We start from the raw sequence: 17,605 nt of genomic DNA, 5'->3' as shown, positions 1-17,605 counted from the left end.
TTTAACGCACCTCCCTGCATTCTCTGAATTCTTGCCCTTTGGTGAATGCAGTTATCAATTTAATTTCAATCAGCAAGAAGGAAAAATTTAGCAATAACGATCTGTTTAGAATCTTTAGTAATAACAGAAATGTCTAAACCCGGAGGTTCTTCAGAGGCATGTGTCGTTTTGCCAAGTGTCTGAGTTTCTGTCTCTGGTTCTACCCCTCTGCTGGATTCTTACTCCAAAGAGGCAGGAATCGGTCATGAGTTAAGCAGACAAGTGGCTCTCTTTAACTCGGCATTCACAATCCTGTTCTGAAACCCAATTTGTGCTTTAAATTTTAAGCGAAAAGTCATGTTTGACCATTTCTCTGTGCACCGAAATGGGTTAAAATGTTTCCTGTGCTCTTCTGTAAATGTCAGTTAAAAATGTCAACTTTGAACCGCAGCTCGATGTTTGTTTGTGTACTTTGTTGCTTTACACACTAGGCTTTCCTCTTAGTTTATTTCTCCCGAAAAGGCAGCACTTTGTTAATATGGCTGTGTACAATTTCCTGACAAGTGCTGAACCTATGTGAACAAAAAAATGGTTCTTATTTATGGCGTGTCAAATTACTGTTCTGAGAGTAGACCTTTTAGGTTGCATTCAGCCTTTAATTTGACTGAATTTAAATGACATAAAATGCCTTTTAGTTGGGCCTTGGCTGGCATATTATATATCTCATTTCAATGAAAAACATTCACATGCAAATATGGTTTGTTTGGAGTGAGGACAAATGCAACTATCATGACTGATGAAGGCTTTTGATCACAGTGCTACAAACTGAAGCCTTGAAAAAGAAGAGGCTATTTGGACAGGCATCTGCAAGCCCATGAATTATTTAGTTCACATTATTCATAAATCTCTTTGAAGAGGAGGTCTTACGAGGTTTTCAGGAGAAGAAATCATAGTTGTGTTGCCAACTTCAGTGCATGCTGTAATGGCTGCCTACACAGGAACACTTACTTTAAATGTTAAGTCCACATAAGCCTTGGAAGTGTGTCACACACCTGGACCAGCAAGTTGATCTTGTAGCTCCTTGGAACTTCAATCAGGTTTCTCATCTACTTCTTATTTCTTCTCTGAGAGTGCACTGGGCTGTGTGGCAAAGTAAAATAGCATATGATGGGGTAGGGTCCACAGAAGATGTATACAAGTAGGCAGAACATATCTATAGAATAAGCAGTTGCTATTTCAACTTCATAGCAGAACAAGCTAAACACGTGGCAATCATCCAACCCCAGCATGTTCCTTTCCACACTGGCTCTTCATACTAGAGTTTAGGTCCAGAAAAATAATTCCTCTTGCCTATGCTGTCCACTGAGCATTGACATTCTCAGAAGTAGACTTTCAAAAATGCAAGAGCCTGTTGGTCAGACAGATCTAGTTTTACATTTGACTTATTTGCTTGTGATTTTTTTTTCTGTTAGCTGATAAAATTTCTGAAAATGGGACTAATGGTAAGTCATTGTTCCTGCATTTCGCAGTGAATGTCAGTAAGCTGTCAGATTATCTTCAATCACTCTCACACTCTCAGTTTTTGTCCCTTACACAGAACAGTGTTGTGTATTGTATCCAGTACTATATATATATATATATCAGAATCATTTTTGTCTTCTCTCATTTAACCCCTTGCCAAAAGTTCACTACTGTATTTCTAAGAAAACCTTTCTTGTATACAGTTTTTCATTGTCTTTTGGCTGGCACGGTGGGTGACTCAGGTTCATTCCTGGTTTTCAAGGAGTGGGTGGGACTTTTCAATTATAACTTGTTCACAAGAACCTCTAAGTAATAGTGTAAGCTTTAAAATTAGTGAACAGCTGCACTTTATGTTGACAAATTGCTCTGCCTGTTTCATCTCCAGTTTCATCTGAGTGGTATTAGATAATCAATGCTGGGAAGGAAGTTAGACAAGATAGTCTTTAGCAATAGCTTGTATTTCTAGAATTCTGTGATTCTCTGTAATCATTCCCTGAAGGAATTTTGGGCTTAGCATAAAATTCAAATGCAAAGAACCTAAGTAAGTTCAGTCTGGGTTTGACTATTTAAAATTTCTGAGACTTTGTTATATCTTCATTTTCTCCTTAGATATATATTTATTTTTTTGCCAAACCATTGAGACTTCAATAATATTTAATTTATTCACATAAAATGTTTTATACAATTAGGAAGAATAACACTGTTACCCAAATATCATACTTTGTTAGATATGTTGTTGATCCATTAGTCTGATGAACCAGAACATGGATTCTGGAAAGCAAGAGGTATGTGAGAGAGGAGGTCCATTTTTAAGTGACACCGAAGGTTTGAGATCCCTGTGGACCTATTCTCAATGCCATGGTAACAGATTTTCTTAGTAGCTCTCTGGTCTCAATTTCTGCATACGTAGTTTGGAATCTAGGGTTTTGGAGCTCAGAGTTCATATGAATGCTTATTCACTCATTTACAGGCTTGGGAATAAAAAAAAAAAAAAAGAAGCAAGAAGTTATCAATTTACCCGTGAGGTCGGTTGATGTTATCTTATACACTCTACGATATGAAATTATCTATAAAGGAAGGTTGTTTATATTAAGAATTTATTTTCTATTTGATTAGTGAAGTTATTAGTTATTCTGGCCTTGTTATCATTGGAATGCACATTCTATATCATGCAGGGTAATCATCATGCAATAGCTTAGAAAAGTAGAGCAAAACATATTATTAGCATCATTCTATTTTCAGACTCATCTTAAAATAGAATGGAGGAGATATGTCTTAGCAACAAAACTAAAAAAAGAAATGAAAGTAACAAAAGTATAGTAATGAATTATAGTCTTTATTTTATGTATTTAATGAGAATGCACATTATTTATTTTTCAGACTTATCTGAGAAATCCTCTCTTGTGAACTTAACATATGTAGAATGTTATAGAAAAAGGATATAAAGGCTTTATTTCATGAAATGAGCATTTGAGTAACTCATAGAACAGAGTATATAATATCCTCAACTGTGTGCAGCTCTAAGAGGTCTTGGGAATATGAGAACACACAATTTGTCTCTATATAATTTACTTGTATTGATCAAATAATGTCCTGTTACTTTCTTTCATGATAAAGTGCATTCACAATAGCTTTTTAACTCTGATTTCAGTTATCTGAATAAAATACAAACATACAATTTGTGACATTTGTTCTCACAAGGAAATCATGATTGCTTTGTGTTCGTAATTGTTTTTGTATTGCTTTTATTCCAAATAATTTGTACTATTCTAAAGATGAAAAACCTTCTATTTCAAGCTTACTCAAGGTATTTGTAACCGAATTTGCTTCCATATGTAAATGTTAGGGCCTTGTTAATTACATTATAATCATGCTATGTGTAATTGCAAGAGCTTTTAGCTGTTTCCGCAAACTACTGTGTGTTTTGTAATGGACTTGTAATAATGGACGCTATTTGAAATAACTTCTCCCAAGTAGACATTCAACCTGGTTTAGTGATACAGTCTGAAAGAAATTTCCCACTAAGATGGTGTACAGTGATTCAGTTTGGACAAATGTATTTTCTGAAAGTAATCTCTGAAGTCTGTTCTCCTTCATTCTGTATTACCCAATTAATATTCCCTGCTGCCATTTTACCAACCAGAGATAGATGTTTGGAAGCTCCTTATCCGCAGTTATTTACAATAATAATAATGTTCCACGTAGAGAAGATAATACTCATATGACCATATGAATCCCCAACCATGTTAATTATTTATGTTGACAAAAATTATATTTGTCATGGGAATCTACATCATTTTGGTCATTGACTTATTTTTATATCACTTTTGTACCAAAAAAAAAAACCCTCTCATGTTGCTGGAGGATCTGATTCTATTATATTTAACTAATATCTGTATGTGTTTTGAAATCCAGTAGTTACCTTTATTGTATCACTGTATGTATAACACAGTAACTATATTGTGTTTCATAGAGAAGATGTAGTTATAAGGATTCCCTAGTTGTCTGAGATAGTATACTTATAATAAATTTTTGCCCATAACTATTATAACATAATAATACCCTAAAGATAAAATTAAAAGCAGTATTATGTCTAATTGCTCAAGCCACAGTAATTCCTACTTACTGAGTGCTATGTAACACACAGAGCTAGAAAGTAGAAGGTAACTAAAACATTACTTATCATTACAGATCATCAGCATAAAATAATGGTGTAAATACAAAGTAGAACACATGGGGGAAGATGATACCAAGGAGACTCTTTAGAAGAAAGTTACCCACTAGAAACCAAATACTAATAGCTCAGTACTTACCCATTTAAAACCGAGTTAGTGGTGTGATTTCTTTTCCTGTCATTTTCAATAATTTCAAATAAGTCCATACATCTGTGTTATGAAAACTTAGCTATTTTCTATTACAACAGAAACCAGCTGACTTCTTGATTGGATGGTCTAGAGAACTATTCAATTTTTAAGTCATTTCTAAGTGAACCTTCCATTTGCATTCTGGAAGAAGTGAAAAAAAAATAGGCGTGTAAATGCTTCGTGGATTAGGAAATCTTGGGAAATATATAAGTACTCGTGTCCCTTATTCCTGAGCTGTTTTACTGTGGGTGACTTAGTTTCAGAGGGTCATGGCCCTAACTGAAGTGTAAATCGGGAAGACATTCGAGAAATGACAGTGGAGAGCTCAACCATTGGTCTTGCTCAGACTCTTTTTTGGGAAGAACTGCCACAGGGCACAGAAACAGTTGAATATGTGCTTAGGCATGGAAGAACATGACCTTGCCTGCTAAAATGATTACCTTTTAATGTCCTGGGATTTAAATGGGTTACCTGAAACCACATGGAGGCAGATCAAACAGAGCCCTTTAACTTATTCCTAACCATGTAACTCATTTGCACAAATTTTGTAGGATTAGGTCATTATCTAGTAATTAGAAGTTAGGGAACATCTACTCTATGTTCTTTGCGTGATTATTTACCTAAACAGAGTTGGCCCATTCAGTACATGTTCCTAAGCTTCCTATATCTCCCAATCTAGTTGTACTTTCTACAAAACTTATACTTCTCTCAAAAACCATCCAATAACTCACTTTTTTGTCTGTTTTATATTTTTTTAAGAAACATTTTTTTTTCTTGCCACCAGTTTTATCACAACCTTCCTTGCACTGATGCTGTAAGCTTTATTTTAAGCCTCACGTAGATATCTCAAAGATCCTTAAGTATTTATTTATTATTATTATTTATGTTCTGACTCAATGTCTGTCTGTGTGATGGTGTCCGATCCCTTGGAACTAGAATTGCAGACAGTTGTGAGCTTCCATGTTGGTGCTGGGAATTGAACCAGGATACTTTGGAAGAACACACAGTGCTCTTGACCACCGGGACATCTCATCACCTCAAAAAAGGGACTTTTTAAAATCATGCCTAGACACTTAGGTTCTTCCTCTGAGCAACACTCAAATCAGGATTGTCTAAGTAATTAACTGATCAAATAGACAAATCACCATAAACATGTTCGATGTTTGTATTCACTTGGCATAATTTCTGCCTCCTGTTTTATTAAATATACAAAGTTGAGTCTAGAAGCTTCATCCCATTAAAATCCCTTAGTCAGTCTCCTACCTGAAGCATGATAGACACAGCTAACGGTTGAGCATACTTTGACTAATGATTTAAAGGGATGGTCAACGGGAACACAGCTTTATGGCTGGTCCTATGCAGAAGGAGCTAGATAATGCTGGCTCCATCACTGCTGTAGACAGGAAACAGGGAGCTAAGGCAGAACCAGAAGCAGATCTAAATAGCAAGGCTCACTGCCAGCCAACCATTTCTGCTAAGTACACTTAAGCTCCTGAATGTCCTGCAGCCTCCCAAACAGAGTCTGTGGCCAAATTTTCAAATATGTAAGCCTGTTTTGGAAATTTAACATCATTTTTTAAAATTTTTTTCAAAGAAATATGTCTATTTATTTATTTTTCACTTATTTACTTATTTATTACAATTTATTGACTTTGTATCCCAGCTCTAGACCCCTCCCACTCTTGCCCTCCCTCATCTCCTCCCGTGTTCTTCCCCCAGTCCACTGATAGAGGAGGTCCTCCTCCCCTTCCCTCTGACCCTAGCCTATCAGGTCTCATCAGGCTTGGGTGCATTGTCTTCCTCTGTGGCCTAGCAAGGCTGCTCCCCCCTTAGGGGAGGTGATCAACAAGCCAGCCACTGAGTTCATGTCAGAGACAGTCCCTGTTCCCCTTATTAGGGTATCCACTTAGACACTGAGCTGCCATGGGCTATGTCTGTGCAGGGGTTCTAAAGGTTATCTCCATGCATGGTCCTTGGCTAATTTTACAATACAGAAAAAAAATATTGATATTATAGTTTAAAATGTAAAATAAATTATATTTTTTGTCTGAATTTAAGCAAGCACAACAAGAACCAATTGAATAATATCATTAAACCATTATTAAAGTTAAAGGTAATTTTTAAACATGCTTAACTAATGCAAAATAAATTGGGCAGAATGTGGGGATAGCTAGTATGGATTACCATAGCTTTAAATGTTTTAGTCTGCAGGGATGCTCTTACTTAAGGACATTTGTAATTGTCACCTGTAAAAATTACAAAAAAAAATGAGCTATTAAACTTGTTGAATATCTACTACTGAGTTGAAACATTCCCTCTAGAAGAGAGTAGGGAAGCTTATAAAAATTAAGAAGGTAATAAATCTTACCTGACTGAAGAATTACAAAACCTAAAGCATTTCTCAAGGCATTTCTTCAAAATTGCAAATGCTCCTAACATGAAATCCTTTAGTCCAAGGATATCCTTCATTTTGAGGATAGAACATCAAAGAAAGAGACTTTGTAATTCATCACCCATTCTACAGTAGCCTTGCTGGTGAAATGCCTGCCTTTGAGTGACATACCATAAGGAGAAAAGTAACCATGTTGCAGTTGCCTCCACAGACAATAGGTCTTCAGAAAAATCAGTTTTAATGGCCTGTCTCATCACTGGTTGCTCAAGATACCAACTGGTCCTTTCCAACTCATTTGGATTTTATTGATCCCTGTTTGGGTATCATTTGTGTTTTATGATATATTCTGGGATATAAACACCTGTTTATCTCTAATAGTATAAATATGATAAAATTAAGGCATTATTTCACACACCTATATTAGAAAACCAAAGAGTGTATTATGGTTAGTTAGAGGAGCACTGATTATCATCAAATTTTAATACCAAGTTTGATTAGTTTGACTCATAATCAAATAAAATTTACTTATTCCACGATGTTCTGTTCTTCTAGGAGAAAGCAAATGTGTTTGCTATTTTCTCTTGTACAAACTAGTACAAGAGAGTCTGTCTTGTCTAATTTATACACTGAGTAAGATTGTGGAATGTTGGTTTCCCAATTCTATTATTTCCTGTATACTTCTTTAAAAAGTATTTTCGATACCTAATTAAAGTTTTAGTTCCTAGGGGTTATAACTTATAAAGTATGTATTTCTTCATAAAACAATTTCAACATCATTTTCATATTTTTTTTTGAAAAATGTTGTTACTAAGAAATAAAAAAAATATGAAATGACTGAGCCTGGTATTTTATTTTCATGTATTAAGAGGTGGTTAGGATACATAGTTCACAAGCCTGACAAGTCTCATCTAAGTATGTTTGCTTCATTATTAATCTTAATTCAATTGAATTAAAATTGATTGCATGTAAAAAAATACTGATTTCAAAGCATTGTTTTAAGAACCCTTAAGACTGTAATAAATAATATAAAAACAAATTTAGCCATTCTGATGTATGTGAGGTGGAACTTCAGGATCGTTTTGATTTTCATTTCCCTGATGACTAAGGACGTGGAACGTTTCTCTTTTTTATTTTTCTTTCTTTTTTTCCAATTTATTTATTTATTTATTTCAATTTATTTATTTTGTACCCCAGCTGTAGCCCTCTCCCAGTCCACTGGTAGCAGAGGTCCTGCTCCCCTTCCATCTGAACCTAGCCTATCAGGTCTCATCAGGACTGGCTGCATTGATATTCCTGTGTTGAGAATTCTCTCTTTAGCTCTGAACCCATTTTTTTAATTGGATAACATGGTTTGTTGGTGTTTAACTTCTTGAGTTCTGTATATATGCTAGATATGAGCTTTCTCTCAGATGTACAGTTGGTGAATACCTTTTTCCAGTCTGTAGGCTGTTGTTTTGTTCTGTTGACAGTGTCCTTTGCTTTACACATGAGGTCCCATTTATTGTTGCTCTTAGAGCCTGTGTTATTGGTGTTCTGTTCAGGAAGTTGTCAACTGTGCCAGAGTTCTAGCCTCTTCTCCACGTTCTTCTAACAAATTTAATGTGTCTGGTTTTATGTTGAGGTCTTTGATCCGCTTGGACTTTACGTTTGTCCAGAAGGATCTATATGAATATATCTTTATTTTTCTGCATGTAGACATCCAGTTAGATGAGCACCATTTGTTGAAGATGCTATCTTTTTACCATTGTATGGCTTTGGCTTTTTTATCAAAAATCAAGTGTCCATATCTGTGTGGGTTTGTTTCAGGATCTTTGCTGCAAGTCCATTGATCCACTAGTTTGTTTCTATGTCAATACCATGTCATTTTTATCACTGTTGCTCTATAGTACAACTTGAGATCAGGGATGGAGATAATCCAGAACTTTTGTTGTACAGAATTGTTTTAGCTATTCTGGGTTTTCTGTTTTTCCATACGAAATTGAGAATTGTTCTTTCAACATCTGTTAAAAAAAAATAGGGACATGGGAGGGGAAGAGACAGGGTGGCTGGGACTGGGAGAATAGGAGGGAGGCTACATCTTAGATACAAAGTGAATAAATCATAATAATTAATTAATAAATTAAAAGAAATAGTTAAAAAAAGAAAAACAAATTTAGTTTTCAGAAAACAATTATTTTTAAAAAGGCACTAAAAGGAAAAGTTATATTAAAGGTGACTAAGATAAAAAAATGTTTTATTTTATGTTAGTTAAGAGGGAAGAGAGACAACAAAAGAAGGGGAGAAGGTATCTCTATAATACAAATTGAAATTTAGTGTCTTGAGAGAATGTACTACGGTATTTACTTTTCATCTTTTTGATAAATTAGCTGTATTTGTACTTCCTTTTCTCAACTTTGCACTTTTTTCTTCATTGCGCTTTTCACATCTTTGAGACAGCGTCTTGCTCTTTGCCTAAATGTAGACTTGAACTCATGGCAAGCCTAAGCCTCTTGAGTACAGGGATTACAAGTGTGCACCACTATGTTTTACTGGAGTTATTTTACTATTCATAAAAGCAAATAAAATCACTGGCTATAGATGAGAAGTAGTGAGTTACATAATAAAATTAATCTGACTTAATGGTTTTAAAGTATATCTGAGAGGCCATGTGGAGTTTTGGTTATGAATTTGCAGTTGAAAGTTTTGAATTTAATTTTATTTATTTATTAATTCATTATAATTTATTCAATTTAATATCCCTTCTGCAGACCCCTCCCTAGTCTACTCCCAGTCCCACCTACCCTCCTTTTCTCCCTCTATACTCTTTCCCTAGTCTCTGATAAGGTTGAACCTCCTTCCCTTCTATCTGTCCTTAGCCTATCAGGTCTCATCAAGTCTTGATGAGAAATTGAAAGTTTTAAAGCAAACCCCAAATCATTTCTACTTTCTCTTTTCCCGGTTTTTATAGTGCTTTGGAAATTTCATTTTCTTGTTTTTCCTTAGAATTAAAGTCTTTATCATCATTACATATTTTCATAATATACAGTATATATCTTTTTATTTTATTGTAATTTTATAATTAGTTATATTTTATTAACTCAGTATCCCAGCTGTATCCCGCTCCCTCATTTCCTCCCAATCCCACCCTCCCTTCCTCATCTCCTCCCTGCCCCTTTCCAAGTCCACTGATTGGGGAGGACCTCCTCCCCTTTCATCTGACCCTGTTTTATCAGGTATCTTCAGGATGGCCTGCAAAGTCCTCCTCTGTGGCCTAGCAGGACTGCTTCTCTCTAGAACCTCTGCTTAGATGTAGCCTGTGGTAGCTCAGTAACCAATTGGTTTCCCATATTAAGGGGAACAGGGACTATTTCTGACAGGAACTCAATGGCAGTATATGTCTTAAAATGGTATTTCTGAACATTATATTGTACAAGATTTACAAAAATCAATGGTTTTTATTTATTTTATTTATTTTTTATTCTGCCAATATGGTTATATTGGGGAATGGAGAAACAACAAACAACTTCAGAACTTCCTTTTTAAGAAACAGTCTATGTACTAATTTAAACATGGAAGGAAGAATTTAATATACAAGACAAAACCTATCAAAATATTTCAATACCATCACTCAGTTGCTCAATAGAAGGATCAATAGTTCTTAACCAACAGCTTTGAATGAACACGAGTCATCATATTTCACTTACTAAACTTTACCTTAATAATTTTAACAGGCTCTCTCAATGCATCAATACATTCAATTAATATTATCCACATATTACTAGTAAAATATGTCCACGAATGAGAATAGAATAATTGGAAGAATACAATAACTGCAGTTAAGCATTCCAGGTATAAAGATGCAAAGTAGTCTCTCTACTCTTGCCTTGATAGCATTTTAATAGTCTCTTTAATACCCTTTGAGTGATTTGTTTTAGAGTCTACATTTCCTTAAACAATTATTAGATAATACATTGTCATAGGGACCGACTATGTGGCTGTTTCAGTGGAAATAATAAATCAAATGAATAACATACTGTATTACTATTTACTTGTTAATTATTATGTTCTAAGTTGGAGGGCTTCACCTTCCCAATTAGTGCAACCCCTCTTAATTATTTTTTGGACTTATATAGGAAGCTATGTTTGTCCATATTACATTTAAAATTCTATGCATGTTTTTCATTACTCATAAATTTAATTAACAAATATAGTGTGACTATCCTTACATGAAAACTACTGTGAACAACTGCAATGGAGTAGTTATAACTTCTACATTGTTATAGGAGTGAGGGACTTCCATGCCATATCTAAAACTTTTCTCTGGTCAAACACCTTTAATTCTTTCTTTTCCTTTTAACTATGCACAACTAAAATTGCACTTTAAGGTAATTTTCAGTCTCTTTTGGGTGGTGTACAGTATGCACTTTACAATTGACTTATAATTGGGCTGTGCTGACAGTGGAAAATCTTACAAGTATTGAACATGACAGTTATGACAGTATTGCTGTCATCTTGGCTTCTTTTATTGAAAATGCAGAGAATTATAATTGGGCTAACAAGCCTGGTAGCCTGGCCTCTTTCCAATTATACTAACCAGGCTGGTCTAGTATTAGCTGCCTGAACAACCCATCGAAACAGACATTTGTTTTCTTTTCTGTTTTATTTGGGTATTTTCCCAAGAACCTAAGAAATAAATCCTCTGTACCTTTGTATAATGAGAAATGTTGTTAATTTAATTCTACCAAGAATTATAAACCTTTCTTTATATATAATTTTCTTAATTGTAGCAAAATTATTTCTTATAACAAAATGTTACTTTTACATCGTAGATGCTCATTTTCTCAATAATTTCTGATTTGGAGATATCACTTTATTTGAATTCTTGCTAAAGTGATGATTTTACGTTTTAAGTAAATTTTATCTTCTCATAACCTAATTGATATATATATATATATATATATATATATATATATGTGTGTGTGTGTGTGTGTGTGTGTGTGTGTGCGTGTGTGTGTGTGTGTGTATAGATATTGTATTGGATTTATCATGTCCCTCTGGCAGGACTGCCTTACCAGACTTGGGTAAGAAGACACAGTCCTGATGCAACTTGATAATCTGGGAATGGGAGCTCCCCTTTTCTGAGGAAAAAGGGAGGGGTGGGGAGGAGTGAGGGTGGGGCTGGAAGGAGAGGAGGGATGATACTACAAAGATGTAAACTGAATTAAAAATAAATAAGAAGTTGAGCAAAGACTTGGGTCATTCTATGGCATATAAAAGTACTTTGGAATATTTTAAAGTGAATTCCCAGCATATGTAAAGAGAATGACTTCCATAAATCTGTTTCAGAAGTATGTCTTCTTACATATGACATTCATAATGTTATTTGTAGATGAGTAGCCACAGAACAAAAGTTAAGGAGCTCATAATTTCCATGTTTAAGTTTTTTATCCCCTTAACAGATAGTATTAACATTAATTGTAAAATTTTCTCATTGAATTGTGATGCTTTGTTATAAAAAAAAAAGAAAGAAAGGACATTGTATAAAAATGACAGAAAACAAGAATCCTTCAGTAATAAAATGCAGAAAAGGAAAAAAAAAGAAGTTAAGCAAAATTTTATCATGACATAAAATATTAAATGTTTAATTTTAAATATAAAGAAAACGTAATCAGATGGCAATATTCCTTAGTTATCATAATTTAACAACATACTAAAATCCAACCAATGAGTTAAAACCCAGTTTGTTATTGAAAATAAACTGTAAGAAATGCTAGTATCTCCTAACTTTCCAACCTATGAATTTAAGATTGAATCTTTGCTAGTTATTTTATGTATGAAAATAAACCTAGAATTTGTCCTATGAAAGTAAAATGTCACTACTTTTACATACGTATCTCTTTTGTAGTATATCTAAAACTTTTAAAATTAACTAATTTTTAAAATTTTTTATACTTACATTTATTATTTATATTTTTTATATCCACTTTGTATCCCAGCTGTAGCCCCCTCCCTCATTCCCTCCCAATCCCACTCTCCCTCCCTCATCTCCTCCCATGCCTATCTCAAAGTCCACTGATAGGGGAATTAACTAATTTATTTATTTATTACAATTTATTCATTTTGTATCCCTGCTGTAGCCTCCTCCTTCTCCCCCTATGCCCTTTCCCTAGTCCACTGACAGGGAAAGTCCTTTTCCCCTTCTAGCTAATCCTAGCCTGTCAGGTCTCATCAGGGCTGGCTGCATCATCTTCCTCTGTGGCCTGGCCAGGCTGCACACCCCCCCGGAGGGGGGCTATCAATGAGCCAGCCAGAGAACCTAGACCTCCTGCTCAGAGGAAGCCCATTGGCTGCTCAGTTTACAAGTGGGTTCCCTAATAAGGGAGGCAGCATCTGTCTCTGAGTAGATCTAAAAGTTAATGCTCAGAAATGGTCTATCCACTGAACTGGAGACTATGTTTCTTCAAATCAGAAAATGACTGCTTCCTTTCACATTAATGGACAGTACAAATTCACCCCTCCTCTTTAAATATCCATTTCTGAGTCACATCTCAGGAATTAAAATAATGGAATTTTCAAGTTTCACAGTTATGCAGACAACCAGCTGCCCAGATGAGTTGCACAAGATGTATAATGTGAGGTGGACTGAGTTTTGTTGTCAAGTGAGCACTAGCAGTTTAACTCCTGCCTGAGGGTTTTAAGTCCCATCAGGGCAATGCATCCTCTTAGAAACAATTTTTAACATTGGATTTAACACATAGTTACATTATTTCCCCATTTCCCCCCTCTTCTCCCTCCCCCTCAAGTGAGTCCTGCCACTTTGCTCCACCTCAAATGCATGTTCTCTTTTTCATTAATTGTAATTTTTACATATAGACACTTATACACAAACACCACTTCCTTGATCTGTTTAATGCATATGATTTCAGGAGGACCAATTTCATTGAATAACCAGTTATGGGACTCCTGGCCTATCCCTCTGGAAGACTATTTTTACCAATCTTAGTAGTCCTTAGATCCCTATAGTTCTTTTCTATAAGTATGATGAAATGCGCATTCTTCTTTCCATTTTATCATGTCCGTTTTGTTAAACTGGTTCAGGTTTCTTTAGGCAGCCATATTGTTGAATTGTCATCTGTGAAACTCCCAGCCATCCATAGAGATTTCATCTTCCAACACCTATTATGTCTCCTCTTCTGAAATGTTCTATGAATCTTGATGCAATTCTGATGTAGACCTAACAACTGGGGTTGAATACTCAATGGTCAGTTACTCTTGACATTTTGAGCAACTGTGATTTTCTGTAATAATTTGTGTTGCAATTTTAAGTCACAAATTCTGAGGCTAAAGTAATAATGTTTGTTCTTGCAGCACGGTTACTTAATAACGTAATTAGAGCTGTACGAGTTCAAATCTCTACATTGGCAATGCATGGACAAGCAACGGATGTCTTCCATAATATGTTCAGCATAAGACTGGAGTAAAGAAAGTGCTCAAATTACACACTTGTGAATTACTCTTGATGAGTAGTCTGCTTGTTGTTAAACAGCAATAAATATGTGTAAGCCTTTTTATGAGTATTCTTTAAACGATATTTAACTAAATTATAAAATTAAAAGTATAGATAAAGAAAAACAGTTACTCCTTAAAGGAAATTGGTGACTTGTGCTTGGAATTTCCACAAGGCTCCTTTCTCTTTCATGATTACTCAAGAATTGTAATCCTATACTAACAATATATAACAATTAAGTTTCTTTTTCATATTACATAGTCTTTCACAAAACTGACTAATGATAAAAACATCTCTGTCTTTCTCCCTGTGGTCTGCCTCACATCTAATGTGTCTCTTTCTTCCTCTTGTGCATCCTTTCCTTGGCACCAGCGGCTGCTTCAAAAAGTAAAGTCAAAGGTGAGCTTTAGCGCTTTCTGCATGATGGCAAATGTTCTTATTTCTGCTGTATCTTCTATTGTCTTTTTAATGATGAAAACTCTTCTGTTGGTAATAGTATTCTTTTGCTTAGTGTATTGTTATACATTTTTACAAACATAAATACCTCATTTAAGGATTTAGTTTCTGATGCATGTCTGTGTTTGCATGGTTGTTAGAGTATTATCTTTTCTTATTTTATTTTATGGATTCAAGTACTTTGGTTCAGTAACATTTGATTTGATAAATTTTTGTTTCCTTGATAAAATTGAGAAGTAGGTGAAATATACCATAGAATAACATTAATAGAATTTTGAAAATAATAGTGTGTGACTTCACAGAAATAAGTTAAAAGGGAGTATTCTAAAAATTATGTGGTATTAACTCTGGGGTTCTATTTATTAGTTTTCTTTTATTTTATGACTGCATTAAGTTTCCATCTAAGATATGTATGAAATACAATATCGTACGCTAGATAAAATTAGTCAATAGCTAAAATTTTTCCTTGAAAGAACAAAGGAAAAAATGACTTAATATTTTTAGTCATTAATGAGTTTGAAAGAGGCCAAATATGTGAATCATAGAAGAGAATGAATATTATATGTACTTTTTTATTTTAATATTTCCCAGAATAATCTATAATATCTAAAATGCTGTATGGTCTGGACTATTGCTCCTTGCCAGAGTGCTTCTCTCGTAGGCACAACGCCCTCCATCCAATTCCAAGTGTACATACACAGCAAACCGAATCAAACAAAAAACTTTTACTTTCTTAAATGCTCAAACTAGTTTATCTAAATTTTGTATTTGGGTTCTAATTCTCTAGTGTAGCAGTTAGGTGTAACACTATAATACCTGTTTTCTATGTCTTAGGTCAATTATCTTTGCAACTATTTTTCTAAACACTCATTTGTTTATGGAATCCTATAAATATGAAAGGCAAATGATTGTATATCTTGTCACCTAAGACTTAGCCTACTTTCTTGTCCCAATGAATGTGGCAGAATAATTAATGGTGTTACCTACGTGATTTTCTGGTGTGTTGGTTAATAATAACAACAAACATTCACAATTTAATAAAGAAAATGTTTGAAACTAATTTATGTTTATATATTTATTAACATGATGCATTTATGTAACAAAAGGCTGCAAAGAGTGGCTTTTAAGAATGAGTTATAAAAGCAACTATGGAAATGTGTTAATTGTATAGCATTGCACATAAGTATAGGTGGTGTTGGTTATTGAGAATTCTGTTTAGTCCTGTACCCCATTTTTAAATTAGATTGTTTGGTTAGATGGTGTTTACTTTCTTGAGTTCTTTATATATTATGGATATTAGCCCTCTATTGAATGTAGGGTTGATGAAGATATTTTCCAGTCTGTAGGCTGTCATTTTGTTCTGTTGACACTGTCCTTTGTTTTATAAAAGCTTTTCAGTTTCAAGAGGTCCCATTTATTAATTGTTGATCTTAGAGCCTAAGCTGTTGGTGTTTTGTTCAAGAAGTTGTCTTCTGTGTCAATGAGATCAAGGCTCTTACCCACTTTTTCTTCTAACAGCTTCAGTGTGTATGGTTTTATAATGAGGTCTTTGATCCACTTGGACTTTAGTTTAGTGCTGGGTGTTAAATATGAGTCTATTTGCATTTTTGTACATGTAGATACCCAGTTAGATCAGCACCATTTGTTGAAGATGCTATTTTTTTTTTTCGATTATACAGTTGTGGCTTCTTTGTCAAAAGTTAAGCGTCCATAGGTGTGTGGGTTTATTTCTGGCTCTTCAACTTGATTCCATTGATCCACCAGTCTATTTCTATGCCAGTACCATACAGTTTTTATTATTTTTGCTGTATAGTTACAGCTTGAGATTAGGTATGGAGACACCTCCAGAAGATCTTTATTGTACAGGATTATTTTAAAAAGCAATTCTGTTTTTTGTTTGTTTGTTTGTTTGTCCTTGTGAGTATGAGAATTGTTCTTTCAAGGTCTCTAAAGAATAGTACTGTTTCCCTATTTTTTCTTAGTTTAATTGTCTTTTGTATACAGGGGGGCTACTGATTTTTTTTGAATTAATCTTTTACTGAGAAACTTTACTGAAGGTGTTTATCAGCTGTAGGACTTCCTTTGTGGAATTTTTGGCATCGCCTATGTCTACTATCATGTCATCTGTGAATAGTGATACTATGATTTCTTCCTTGCCAATTTGTATTCCCTTGATCTCCTTTAGTTGTCTTACTGCTTTAGCTAGAACTTCAAGTATTATGTTTCAGAGAAACTGAGAGAGTGGGAAGCATTGTCCTGTTCCTGATTATAGTGGAACTGGTTTAATATTCACTTCATTTAATTTAATGTTGAATATAGTCTTGTTGTATATTGCCTTTACTATGTTTGGGCCTTTAGTAGGTATGTGCTTTGTATCTCTCATTACTCCAAGACTTTAAACATGAATGGGTGTTTGATTTTCTCAGCTGCTTTTATAGCATCTAAAGAGATGCCCAAGGGTTTATATATATATATTTTTTTTCAGTTTGTTTCTATGGCAGATTACATTGATGAGTTTCCATATGTTGAATGAGCTTTGCTTGTTTGGGATAAAGCTTATTTAGTCATGGTGTATGATATTTTTGATATGTTCTTGGATTTGGTTTGTGAGTATGTTATTAAGTATCTTTGAATCAATATTCATAAGGAAAATTGGTCTGAGATTCATTTTATTTGTTGGGACTTTGTGTGGTTTGGCTATCACAGTGACTATGGTCTCATAGAATGAGTTTGATAGTGTTCCTTATGTTTCTATGGTGTGGAATAGTTTGAAGAGTATTGGTATTAGCACTTCTTTGAAAGTCTGGTAGAATTCTGTGTTGAAACTATCTGGCCCTGGGCTTTTCTTGGATATAAGACTTTTGATGATTTTTTACCTATTTCCTTAGGGCATTTAGGATGATGTAA

General features: G+C 34.4%; 1 protein-coding gene across 2 annotated transcripts in view; it reads left to right on the top strand.

Annotated features, from left to right (window-relative positions):
- The window catches only part of Cadm2 (cell adhesion molecule 2), a 766,465-nt gene that overhangs the window by 434,160 nt on the left and 314,700 nt on the right, over nucleotides 1-17,605 (top strand). For both annotated transcript variants that reach the window (XM_060370623.1, XM_060370622.1), the window contains one exon: nucleotides 14,615-14,641. In XM_060370623.1, the coding sequence (XP_060226606.1) occupies nucleotides 14,615-14,641 (27 nt within the window). Of the gene's footprint in view, nucleotides 1-14,614; nucleotides 14,642-17,605 lie in introns of those variants that run through there.

This window comes from Meriones unguiculatus, chromosome 17, assembly GCF_030254825.1.
Source record: "Meriones unguiculatus strain TT.TT164.6M chromosome 17, Bangor_MerUng_6.1, whole genome shotgun sequence".
NCBI lineage: Eukaryota > Metazoa > Chordata > Mammalia > Rodentia > Muridae > Meriones > Meriones unguiculatus.
This window is presented reverse-complemented; position numbering and strand designations above follow the sequence as displayed.